The sequence below is a fragment of the Leptonychotes weddellii genome, chromosome 2 (genome assembly GCF_054177405.1).
Source record: "Leptonychotes weddellii isolate Sample4059 chromosome 2, ASM5417740v2, whole genome shotgun sequence".
Taxonomy (NCBI): Eukaryota; Metazoa; Chordata; class Mammalia; order Carnivora; family Phocidae; genus Leptonychotes; species Leptonychotes weddellii.
The window spans coordinates 727,724-740,618 of NC_138370.1; the positions used below are offsets into that span (position 1 = coordinate 727,724).

General features: G+C 55.4%; 1 protein-coding gene across 1 annotated transcript; it reads right to left on the bottom strand.

Moving 5' to 3' along the window:
• Positions 1-1,045: 1,045 nt before the first annotated feature.
• Positions 1,046-9,081, bottom strand: LOC145717598 (disks large-associated protein 2-like). Its single transcript, XM_081806997.1, has 2 exons — positions 8,029-9,081; positions 1,046-2,024 (listed from the first exon to the last, which is right to left on the bottom strand). The coding sequence occupies exons 1-2, from the start codon at positions 9,022-9,024 to the stop codon at positions 1,809-1,811; spliced, it is 1,212 nt and encodes a 403-aa protein (XP_081663123.1). The 5' UTR covers positions 9,025-9,081; the 3' UTR covers positions 1,046-1,808.
• Between the last annotated feature and the right edge of the window lie 3,814 nt (positions 9,082-12,895).

A 12,895-nucleotide genomic window follows, 5' to 3' on the forward strand; every position in this document is an offset into this window, starting at 1 on the left:
GGCTGTCCTGGGCGACGGACGGTGTGGGTTCCTCAGACGTAAACTCCTAACGCCACCTTGTGAGTACTGCCCCCGGGGCTCCTGGTGCACGGCCCCAGGGGAGTCCGGCTGAGGAGGGATGGCAGGGTCTCCACTCACTGTGGGGGGACGTGAGCTCACTGCCAGAGGACAGCTCAAGGATGGGTACAGGGGATGCCGCGGAGTACTCGTCATGGGGGCTGGCGGGAGGGGTGGGGGGGACTGGGTAACACAAGGATCAAGTTCCTGACTCTGAAACTACCGGATCCCTGCTCACCATTAAAACACGGCTTGTTTGTTTGCTTATTTTCTTTTGCATGGTTTGCTTTAAATGTACACAATCAAGGTGGGAATCACAAACTTTCAAAATGTCAGCTCACGTCAGTGGCCATGCGCCCAGGGCTCCCGAGCCCCCAGAGCTGCGGAGACTGCCTGGGTGAGGCTGTCCTCGGGGGGTACGGTCATTCCTAGTGCAACCGTGTGACTTTGCGCCCGGGGGGAGGCCCGCCGCCTGCCTGCTGGGGTGGCGGCTAGGCTGGCATCCGGGCTGTCCCCCTTCTGAAGTCCCACAGGACAGCGTTCGGGTAACACGGGCGACTGCTGGCTCGCGCGCCTCCCGTCCCTGACGTCCCTCCCACACAGCAGCGCCGTCTCCATCGCGGCTCTGTTCCCAGGGGTCCCTGGAGAGCCCGACCGTCTCTGCGTCAGGCAGAGCAGAGACACGCATGCAGTGACCAGACCGTGGTGGGTGCCCCCGCCCCACGTCCTGTGTGGCATCCCCAATGCGGTCGCCGTGGAATTTAACTGCACCAGGCAACAAAGACACGGTTCGCGTTGGTGAAGAGTAAGCGCGGGCTGCCATTTAAAGTCTGTACCATGGTCCTGCGCGCCGCGGGTAACGACTAACTGGAGGCATTGGGAGAAGTCACGTGGCTTTGCTCGTCACCCTGCGCACTGGGCACAGGAGGGGTGACACAGGGATCCCACCTCGGTCTGGGGCCCCCTGCCCCTGCTCACGGGTTGTGGTGAAGAACTCTGTGAGGCAGCGGCAAGGTGCCAAGACGCGGATCCCGGGGGTGGAAGCTTCACGTGGGTCAGCGGCCGCTTGCGGGGGGTGAGGCCAGAGAGCTCTCGCATGCAGCGGACCCCTGAACAGCACCGGGGTGCATGGCGTGGGCTCACTTCCGTGTGGGTTGTTTCCCATAAATACAGTGCGGTACCGTGAATGCATTTTCTCTGCCCTAAAACCGTGTGTCGTCCATGGGTCAACCCTACACCCACGCTGAGCTGGTGGGACCAGATACACACAGCAATGCGGGTGTTAAAAGCCCTGTTTTCAGGTTCATATTAATAGCCTATTTCCCAAATGGTTGTCCCTCCTCGTACTTTGGAAAGTAGTCAAATTTATCAGCAACCTATCTTCAGACAACATTATAAAGCCCATGCTTTTGTACTGGTAAAACTAACCCATGCTGTCCCCCCGCCCTGCAAAAGTCCTATTGCCTACGAAAGTTTAGTGAACAAGACACTCCCTATAATGATTTCCACACATGCACACACATTCCCACAAATATGCTCCTGGCAGAACCCACTGCCTTACTGCAGACCACACCGGCTACGCTAGTGGATTTAAGATGAGCTGACGGGGAAACCACCCAAGGAAATAACAAAAGGTCTGTTTTTTCTAAAGGTCTTGAAAACTGATGGCCACAAATGTAATTTTTGCAACTCAGACCCTGAGGGCGGCCATGACGGACCCGGGTCTGGACAGGGAAGACAGGAAGCCGCTCTTACGTTTGGAGGTCTGCCAGTGGCCTGGGTCCGATGGGCTTGAGCAGGGGCTCCGGCCGCATGGCCGCCGTTGGGGACATCTTGGGGCTGGAGTCAGACTCTGCGCTCTCCTCGTCGCCCATGGCTTTGATGTAGCTCCCGCTTCGCATTCTCCTGCAGGGGATCTCCTCGTCCTTGGCACCCGTGGGGTACCCTGCCCACTCGTCTTGAGGCACCTAGGGGAGAACAGACACACGCATGCATCAGGCATCACCGAGAAGCCCGGGGCTCTTCGGGAAGACAGACACTCTGTGGTTCCTGGAAGACACGCTCCTTACGGCCGTTTAACATTTGAAGTGAGGAGCGTTAAGATGGAAGCTTGCTGGCGCTGTCATTCAAATCCTAAAAGGACATTCATGTCCAATTATTGTTTTTTCCCCATTATAAAAGTGATAGATAAACATGGAAAAAGTGACAAAATGTGAGGAATGTCGGAGGAAAAAAACCACTTGTAATCTCAGCACCTAGAAAACAACACTGCTTACATTTTAGATTTATTTCCTTCTGGTATAAAAGTTAATTAAAATGGTCCTTGAGAAGACTGGGGGTGGGGAGAAGAGTTCTCGGGGATGGGGGATAGGATAGCAGCAGAAGGGAGAAGGGGACAGCAGAAGGGAGGACGGGGCTGTGTCCTGGGGCTTCACCCCTGGGGCGGCGGGTACAGGAGCGGGGGAGGCTGGAGGTCGAGGGGTGTCCATGGGCAGAACCCTTGCACTCCATCACAGACCCAACAGGCCACATGCTGCTGTGCCCAGCAGGCCCCACACGCACCGAGGTGCAGGCTCTGGGTCAGGTTCCCAGCCTGAGGGCTGCTGGGCCCTCAGACCAGGAAGCAGGTCGGCACCTTGGTATTCGCCCACCACACCCAGAACCCGAGCTCCTCACTCGACAACCAGCAAAAGTCACGGGACTAGCACAGAGCCTGCTGCCCCAGTGTTCCCGCTCCATGCCGCCCAGGGTCGGGCGTTCCTCAGCTTTGCAGGCCCCCGGGAGGCTCGGAAGGACCTCGACCCCTTCGGTCAAAGTCACATTTACAAAAGCAGAACCACAGAGCAGGCAGCATCCGGGTGTGGAGAGCCCACCAGGTGCGTGGCCCCGGTCACCCCCAGTGCCGAGGCGAAGGGCCCACACGACACGTTCCTCACGCTGCAGGTGGGGGAGAAAGAAAAGGACAGAATCCCGCACTGAAAACGTCTTCAGGGTTGGCCCGCTCCTGTTGCAGGGTGTTTGGATGCTTACGCATATTCTGTAGAGCACCCCACGGGAATCCTCCGTCCTTCCACTTGGTCAGGCGCCCCGCCAGGTTCCGCACGCCGTCTGCACCTTTTACTCCTCTCCTTCAAGCACGTGACCGTAGCACGGCTCTGGCAGACGGACGTCATCCGCGTGGTGGCCGGCACCTCTGCGGTCCTTGTGAACTCTGCCCTTCCAGCCAAGACACACGTGGGGTGTGGCAGGCACGGGCGTCTACGCCCTCGGAAGCCCTGCAGCCCCAGTGGGGCTGGCGTGCATGGATCCTGTCTACACTCTCCCGAGCGGGTCCACACAAGCTCCTGGAACCACAGCAGGACCGTGTGGTGTAGCCGACCCAGAGGCTGTGATGAGGGGTGGGTCTTGAGGGACAGAAGCTTCCAGACTGTCACTGAGCTCTGACGGCGAGTCGCTGCGTGGCGGGGGACTCACGCAGGCCAGTCCTCTCGGCTGCAGAACAGCGGTTGGCTGGGGAGCATCTGCGGCCTTTCCAGTGGGGCGTCGCTGAGCTCCTTGCAGCCTGGCACCCTGTGCGGGAGCAGGCAGGAATGAGGCCACGTCCACAGAGCAGAATATCCGAAGACCCCGGCCTGTTCACGGCCTCTGGCCCCATGACGTGGCTTCTGGGAAGGTGTCCTGAGACCGTCAGATGCGGTGCCAGGGGCTGGTGAATTAAGCTTTACGGTCAAGGAGGAAACTCGGGCAGGGTCCTATAAGAGGCAACTTCAGTACTTATCACAGTCACAAAATGGGTGCTGCTCAGCCCCCAAAAATAATCGCGCAGAAGAATACGTATTTAGCCATGGAAAGAGGTTCAGGGGGGAGAAGGCAATTTTTAAAGTACCGTCTGCACTCCATTTTTTATACTTTAAAAATAGACATGCCTGCATTATGCACAGAAACGCAGCTGGGAGGATGTGGAGCGGGGTCATTGCTGGGAGGGTGATTATGGGCTCCCCGGTCAGTTCTCCTCGTACTTCTGTTTTCTGAATTTTCCACCTGGAGCCTACAGCACTATTGCGAAAGATAATAAACTTATTTTTAATTTAAGAAAAAATCAGTTCTCAATGACAATACTTCTCAGTAGAGGAGACATGAGATGGATTGTGATTTAATTGGGGCAAGAAACACAAGCGCAGAGGGGAAAGCGAGGGGTCAGCGGAAGCTGTGGACAGAGAGGGGCCTGGAGGGGCTTCCTGGAGGCAGGGCCTGGGGTTCTAACTCGCTCGGATTGGCCCACGGGCAGGCACACACGGGCAGAGGCTCCCGGCCCCCGTGGCGCCAAGGAAAGCAGCTCCGGGGAGGAGCCGGGAGGCCAGCCGGGGACAGATGGAGAAGGGCCGTATGCCACAAAGACACATTCCTGTTGGCAGCTTTACGAAATTTCTGTGAATTAAAAACGTTTCCATAAAAGAAACAAAGTCAGCAGCCGGTGAATTAACTAACAAATGAGACTAGCTTGTATTTTTCTGTTTCTGATTTTGGAGCCAATTCACAGTCTCTGACAGAAGAAATTTCAAGAGAGAGTGTAAACCGGAGTCAAGTGCAGGGTATGAACCCCGATTCCAAAGCATATGCCTCCAAACCAGCCAAAGAACTGAAGAGCCACACGAAGATGCCACCAGGCCTCAGTCGGTAGATCTTTGCGGTGCGTCACGACGTCAAAACCCTGCCGCGGACGCAATGCCCCGGTTACGAGGGCGCTTTCACCGCCGAATCGCGGGGAACCCTCGGCCGCTGCTGTGGGTCCGCCGGGACCCCTTTCACGCGCCTCGTGCAGAGACAACAAACGAGCTGTTTGGTTAAAGAGGGCAGGCATGACCCGTGAGCACGGAAATTGGGAAACGCGGCATTTTTCAGGAGCCCTGCTGTGCACCAGGAGGCTCGGCGCCGTTCACGCCGAGCTTGTACCCGGAGGCTGGCCTCGGCCGCGTGCGGAAGAGCACGCAGCTCCCTGGCTGACTGCGCACTGTCCCCCAGGCTGGTTGAGGCGCCGGCCTGCCGGTTCCGATTGCTTCCCACCGTGTCCGTTCGGAAGTGCTTCCTACGGTGGGCGCCGGACGAGATGCCGACTTCGAGGCAGCAGCATAAAGCTGGGATAAAACCGCAGGGTCGCCAGGACGTCCCTGCGGGCCTCGACCACAGGCCGGGTGAGGACGACCGAGAGGAGAAAGGGGTCGAGGGGGGCCTGCGGCTTGAGGGGCAGTGGGGATGGTGCGGCCGCGGGTCAGGGGCCACGGAGCCAGGGAGCCACGTTCCCGCCGGTGAGGCAGGTGCACCTGCCACGTCGCCCCGCCCCCACCCCCGGGGCTGGTAGGCGCCTCCCGCCCTGGTGTAGCGAGAACTCCCTGAGCTCAGCCGCCGTCAGCCCTCAGCCAGCATGACATTCATTAAAAGTTTGACCTTAGATGCTTTGTCCGCAGAGGGAGAAAACAGGAAAACAAGAGCTGTTTCAGAGAATAAAATGCATCCTAATTTTCTTTCAGTCCTGTCCGTTGTCTGCTCCGACCTCCTTAAACACATGAAAAGCCTTCCTCTGACATGTGCTCTGCGCAAACCGAAGGTGAGGTGACAAGCTGCTCTCCTGCTCAGTCCACAGCTACCTCGCTCCCCATGAGAAAGAAGGCGAATAGAACTCAGAAGCATTGCTTCCTCACTCCATGTCTTTTCAATCTAATTCTTTAGGAGCCACAGACAAATTCCTCTTCTTCCCCATCTTGTGGCCGTAACTAATAGCTGGGCTTGTGCAATCTTCATATTTCTGCAGATTTAAAGCAGTTGGCACGGGAAGACGTGCGTGTGGGCTGGACATGGGTCCGGGATGTCCCAGGACAACCGGCCTGGGGGGACAGGAGCATCGCTTGTGAGGTCGCGGCCATAACTCTTTGCCCAGTGCCCCTCGGTGACAGCGGGGGACGGCGGCACAGCCACTGAGCTGCCTCCCGGCTCACCTCTGCCTTCGTGCGTGTGTGGGTCTGTCCACTGAGACACGGCTCCTCACGGGCCCCATCTGCCTCGCCACCCTCCCATGCATGTGCGTCGGGACTGCATGTCCCGGGCTCTGGAGCTCACGCTTTGCCGGGGGCAGCCCTCCGCCCCCCACTGGAGCTGCCCTCACCGTGTGCGGCCCTGGAGTGCTGGGGAGGCTCTGGGAGGGAAGGTCTCACAGGGGGAGCTGAGGAGGAGGATGGACCCATGCACAACACGGGGGAGCCCCACGGCTGGGGGCCCCACTGCCACGGACAAGGCACTGTGAAGCCAGCCCAGAGGGAACCAGACCGTGGGACACCGTTCCCCCCAAAACTGGTTCCTCAACAAACAACACACATGCACAAAATTCAAGGAAAGAGAGAAACGAGAGGAGGAACCGGTCGATGGGCTTTTAAGAGCCGGATGAACCCATTTCCATGCAGGTCCCTTATCTGGATCCAGATCCACACAAACTGTTAAAAATAAATTATGAGCAACCAGGAAAGTTGAATGTTGACCAAATCTGGGAAACCACTGCAGGATTATGATTATTCTTAATGTCTGAGGAAGGTTTTGCAGTGATGTTTCCAAGGAAAGAGCCCTTGACGTCCAGGGTGCGTCTTTTAGAGGTAAACCCCGAAGTGCTTACTTGGACGCTGGATTTCTGCCCACATAAGCCACGTGGGAGGTGGGTGAGGTGTGGAGGGGACCAGACCGCCAGGAGCTGAGCCTTCCTGAAAGGGGTGCTGAGTGTGTGCAGTCTTTCTAGTACATGCTTGCCTTTACAGGGGTTCAGATCCTCCATAACTAGAACAAATTAAGAACAGCGGTTGGAGGACAGACACAAGCATGTGTGGTCACGGGGAGAATGGACAGGAGAAGCTCCGGGACGCCCAGCAGCGTGGGGGACATGTGACAGAAGCTGCATCCTGGAAAGGGGCAGGTTCTGCAGGCAGCCCCCCAGGGGCCAAAATACCACAGGGGTAGCTTCCTCGAGAAGCATCCAGGCACAAGCAGAGAAGAGCAAGAGTTTGCTTCTCCAAGCAGGACCTGGGCGCACCCTGAATCTATTTGTCATGTTCCTTTAGATGGGGACCGGTAAACATTTTATATTTCTGTAGAATTAGGGCTTGCTGACTACAAGCAACATTTACATCTCTCCCATTGCCATAAAGAGAATATTTCACCCAGCTACCCATTTGTCCCTTGGAGTAACTCTGCTGTGAAAGCAATTTGGGTAGCGTTTCCCTTCCAGACAGAACTGTTGGCTTCTGGACAATGTACCAGGATGACCCCTGGAGCTTGGCGACCGCCCGCCTCCTGGAAAGGGTCACAGCTGTTGGTGCCGGGAATCGACCGCCTGACAACTCGGCGAGCATTGAGAAGCATCACTCACGCTTGGGCACCTACGAGGGACTGTGAAGTGGAGCACAAATTCTATAGATATCGAAGAAAACCTTCACGCTTGTCAGCTTTGCTAACAGCTCTGGGAGCTCCTAGAAGTCCTAGCAGAGGCGTCCATGAACGAGGCGGGAGCTTCCCCGGCATGCTCAGCCGTGGCGTGGAGGGCAGGCAGAGGCGCGGGGTCACAGGAAGTCACCCCGCAGTACGCTGCGCCCGCCATCCGCCCGCCTCCATTCGTTCCTGCCCTTGGTGGAGTCGGTGAACCCCACCCGGTGGGGACAGGTGCGTGCCGCTCCCTAGCCATGCTCTGCTGTCTCTTAAAGCCTTCGAGCCGCTCCTCTCGGGTCTGGCCAGAGAGATCCTGCAGCCTGTGGGCCACCTCCAAGCAAGGGCTCTCCACCTGGTGGCTGTAGCTACATCCTCCGGCCATGGAGGCACGCGGGAACGGCCCACCGTGCTTAGGGCCGTGGACTAAAGGGGACCGGGGGTGCTCAGAGGCCCTCCCGGAGCAGGCCAGCCCACTGCCCGTGACACTTGGCTGCCAAGACCCCTTACCTGCAGGTAGTGGCATGGCCTCAGGGACGGCTTGACCTCCTGGTGGACCAGGGGCTTATCTAAGTTCAGGGAGCTCTTGCGGTAGGCCTCCTTCGCCTGGCTCACGGTCAGCGTGGACCAGGAGCTCCGTTTCATGTACTTGGTGTCGGGCGTCATGGTCAAGCCCTCACAGGCCGAGCACTTGACGTCACTGTTACTCTTGGACGTCTTCAGGGACAGATCCCCGAAGGGGCCCGGGAGCACCTCGGGGTAGCAGTGGGAGACGTGGTCCATGTGGTGCCTGTTGGCCACACTGGACGTGCGGCAGGTGCTGTCGCTGTCCAGGTTGTCGTCGGAGCTCCACCAGCTGCTCGCGCCCGACCTGTGCTTGCCCTCAGGCTTCCGCTCCTTGCTTTTACTCCGTTTGCTGTGCTTGGGGGGGTGGCCGTGGTGGTGGTCCTCCAGCCGGCTGTCGCCCTTGGTGCCGTTGACGCTGCCCTTGGAAGCGCCCTCCAGGGAGTGGGACTTGGTGAAGAGCTTCTGGACGGAGTGCACGAGGTGCCGGATCCTCCCCGGGCTCTCGTTGCGCTGCTCTGAGGCCGTGGAGGTCCTCTGGTACTGCAGTGTGTGGAAACCGTCCCGATGCAGAGGAAGCTGCTTCTCAAACTGGTCCAGAAGGTTGGCGGGGATGCGGTTGGCCCTGGTGCTGGTGTGGGACGCGGCACAGTCGTCTCTCGTGTCATAGTGGGAGCTGTAGTGCATCCTGGGGAAGGTGCTGCTGGACATGTGCTCGCCCAGCACCATGGGCATCATCATGCACTCGGAGTGGACGGAGCTCCCGGGGGAGCAGCGGCGGTGGTCCATGGGGCAGCTCTCCACGGGGCTGAGCAGGTAGGACTGCCTCGCCTCCTGCCCATGGTGCAGGTGCTCGTGCTCGCAGTCTTCGGGGGCCGCCAAGCCACACGTGTGGCCTGAACACAGCTGCGCCTGAGTCCGGCCCCCGGGTAGCCCCTTCATGTTCCTAGGAGCGGGGGAGTATCTTCCTTCGTTGAAGTGCTGTGTCGGGGACCATGAGTACTGCTGGTCTGTTGAGAGAGCACAGAAAGCCATTTAAGACGAGGTGGGGCTACCAACCAAACCCTTACTTATGTGTGAGACACCCCACGCGGGAATTATTTTAGCCGGTGATCAGGGGTCATTTTGGGGCATTTGAGTGGGTACTTATTTTTTTTTATATACCACATTGACTGCTCCGAAGTACGAGCCTATTAAGAAGCATAGACTCTGATATTCCCAAATGTTGTTCTACAAGTACAAACACAGATTGTGGAGTCGATTCAATTCATCGGGTCTCGGGACAGCAAGACTTTGTGGTATTCAACAAATACACAGTTTGCAGGGAAAATGAGTTACATTTCAATCAGATTGGAGTAGCGCAGCTCCAGTTAAGAAGTTTACAAAGTAACATCTCCTGTTTACTTAGTAACATTCCTCGGGATGCCAATGTGCTACACGGCAACATATTAATCCTGAAGGAGTCCAAAGCCGCTGCTCGCCTCCCAGCAAGAGAGGAGGTGGCTTTCTCGAGGCCATCTGGCTGTCAAGACGAGGACTAAACCAGGACGTCCTGGCCTTTCATTACAGATACTTGCTTTTGAACAGTAAGATTTTATCCAGTACAGAACAAATGGTTTGGTTCTGTGAGACGCAATATTGTGCACAGATACATCGTTAGGGGAAACCCTCTCGGAGGGCGCTGGGTTCTTGCTAGGGAGGCGGCTGAGTGCAGTGTGAGATGCTGACACCCAGACACGGGCTTGTTGGGGTTCAGGCCCCAGTTCTGCCACCACGTGGTGTGCGACTCCAAGGGTCGGGCAGGCGGGCCCGCTGCGCTCGTTGGGCTCTGTATGTGACGGGGAGGCAGGACCCTGGCTCAGCACCAGGCAGGGCTCCCGGACGACCACACTCGCAAGCGTTCTTCCTTGTCTTTGCCATTATTATGGTAATTATCACCCTTTCAAACTGCCTTGGGTCAGCATCTGCAAAGCTCTGGGTTTATTAAACCCAAGTGATTGGACTCCAGGATTCCTTACAGAAACCCCTGGCTTCACCCCTGTTTCCTGCTGACTCACGTTTTCTGTTTCAGACCCAATTCAGAGCTTGCTTCCAAAGGTCGCCGAGCGGATGCAGGGAATAGAGACTCTGTTACACTATACGACATACATCTATGCATATCTTGTATATAATATGCATATTATACATACGGGAAATAAAGACTCTATTATAGTAATATGCATATATTATGCATGTATATATAATATGCATATAACCTATGCAGGGAATTCAAACTCTACTACAATATATAATGTGCATAGATAATATGTATATGTAATGAATCTGTCCATATGCAATAAATGTGTATAATGTATACATGACATATGTAAGAAACACACTCTATGACAGTATATAACATGCATAAATAGTATGTATATATAATGCATATATTCATATATGAAATACACAAATAGCATATAATATGCATATTATTTACACAGGAAATACAGACTCTGGTCTATAATGTGCCTATACAGTGTATATGATGTATCCATCCATATATGTATATAATGTGTATGTAATACATGCAGGAAATGCAGACTCTATTGCAGTACATGATGTCCACGTATAGTATGTATATATAATGTGTATATCCATATGATGTGCACATATACTATACAATACGCATATAATACATGTAGGAAACACAGATGCGGAAGCCGACTCCCACAGGAAACAGGTGGGAGAACCATGAGAATGAGCACCCAGGGAAGAGCCTATCGGGTGGGCCCAGCTAGCATCTGAGGGCTCCAGCCTCTTCCCCAGGCTGGAACTGCACAGACAGCACTCGTTCCTGGAAAATGGAGACCAGCTAGCTCCCCGGATGGACCGGGGCTGCGTCCCACTCCACAGCCCACACCACCTTCCCACAAGGACCACTGAGGCTGCTGAGTCTTGACACTGGACCCCGGGGTGTCCTGGAAGGGCTTGGCAGGTGCCGGGAAGCATGGAGGCAGAGCTACCGGTGTTCCCAATGGCTCTGCCCTCCCAGGCCCTGCACATGCTCCCACCTTCTTCTCTGCCCCCCCTTCCTTCACCCCAGGCCCCTGCCCTGGCTGAGACCCTGAGTCCTCGCCCCAGCAGGAACTACATTCCTTCCCCGCGCCCCCGCACACCCCAGCCAGTTCCTCCCTGCTCAAAGGCTCACCAGCTTACCGCGGAGTCCTCATTCCTCAGCCTGCATCCAAGGCTGCCCCTGGGATGGCTAGCTCAGTGATGACTGTGTACCAGCTCAGAGCACATGCTCGACACCATGTGCTGACCCGGTGAGCAGACCAGGCCCTGACCCCAGCCCCTACTGCACACATCCTAGTTCCCGGTGAAGCGAGCTGCTTTAACCAAATGGAACAACCCCTGTTTCTAATAATTGCTCTGTGGGCTCCTTCCCAGGCAGCATTTATTCTGCAGGACCCCACTCCAAGGCAATCCAGCCTCAGTTCAGGCAACGCCAGGAGAGAGAGCGTCCACTGGGCACTGTCCTGGAGGCTGGGGTCCAGGCAGGCTGTGAGTGGGACTCACAAGGCCCCTGTGCACCCCTTCCTCAGCAAGGAAGCTGTCTGCTGCCCCTTGCTGCCACACTGGCCTCTCCCCCCCTCAGTTCAGGCCAGTTAACCAGCCCCACCCACCTGCCCTCCATCCCCCTCACCTGAGAGCTGTCACCTGCCCTGTGGGGTCAGGGACACTTGGAGCTCAGAGGGCCACCCACCCTGGACCCCATAGCCGACTCCAAATGCACACCTAGGGCGATCGTGGGAAACAGGAAAGAAACCCAGGAGACACCAGGCTTCTCCCAGATTCTTTCTAACCAAGTCTCGTGGTGATCGACATAAGGAAACATCATCTCCTGCCAAACACCTGCCAAATGACTGGTCCAAGACATGGGTTCAAAAGGTCTCCCTTGCAGGCTCCGGACTGCCACCTGTCCAGGCCAGCTCACACACTGACATAGCTTACAAGGTATGGGAACAATCTCACTGATCCCTGAGGTGTTAGGGGCAGGACTTGTCCCCCCGGGAGCAAAGGACAGCGGCAGAGACTGTGGACTCCGAGCACGGGTGGGGCTGTCTCCTTCTAAGGGCAGCACAGAGACCACTCCTGCATGTCCTCACAATGAACAGCCTCCACCACAGGGACCCTTATCTCCAAAGACAGCCTAACTTCACTAGTGTGTGGGGCTCCCCCGTGAGAGCTCCCCGGTGTGTTCCTTCCTCCACAGCCAAATTATAACTAGAGCACTTTAATATATTAGGAGGGGATATTTTAGATTATATTATATTTTAATATAATTAAAAGCAAGTTTTCAAAGGAAATTCAATATCCAGCTGATACATAGCAAAACTATGTGCTGTAATCTAGACTTTACAGCAGCATAAAGTTGTCACCCTATTATCTTTTGCTTTATTTTTCCATTAACATGTAATTTAATACAATTCTAATCTTATCCATATTAAAAAGCGAGACCATTATTGCTCCACTCACGTATCCTATTTCTGCCTAATGTTTAGCCTAGAAGCTACATTATGAATGTGGTTACATAAAAGAACAGTACAAAAGATAAAAGTTTAGCTGAAATGAATTAAATTTGATTATGCAACGCTTCGGGGGCACATTCTCCTTTCTACCCTACAGGACCGAGCGCCCTGATGTATGCGTGCATTGCCTCTGAAAAATAGTACCACTAATAACAACAAACATGAAAATAAGCCCTGTAAATCAGGGCAATTCTAAAACGTGTCATAGGGACCTGGACTGTAGGAGGTTTTTGTTAAGTCTA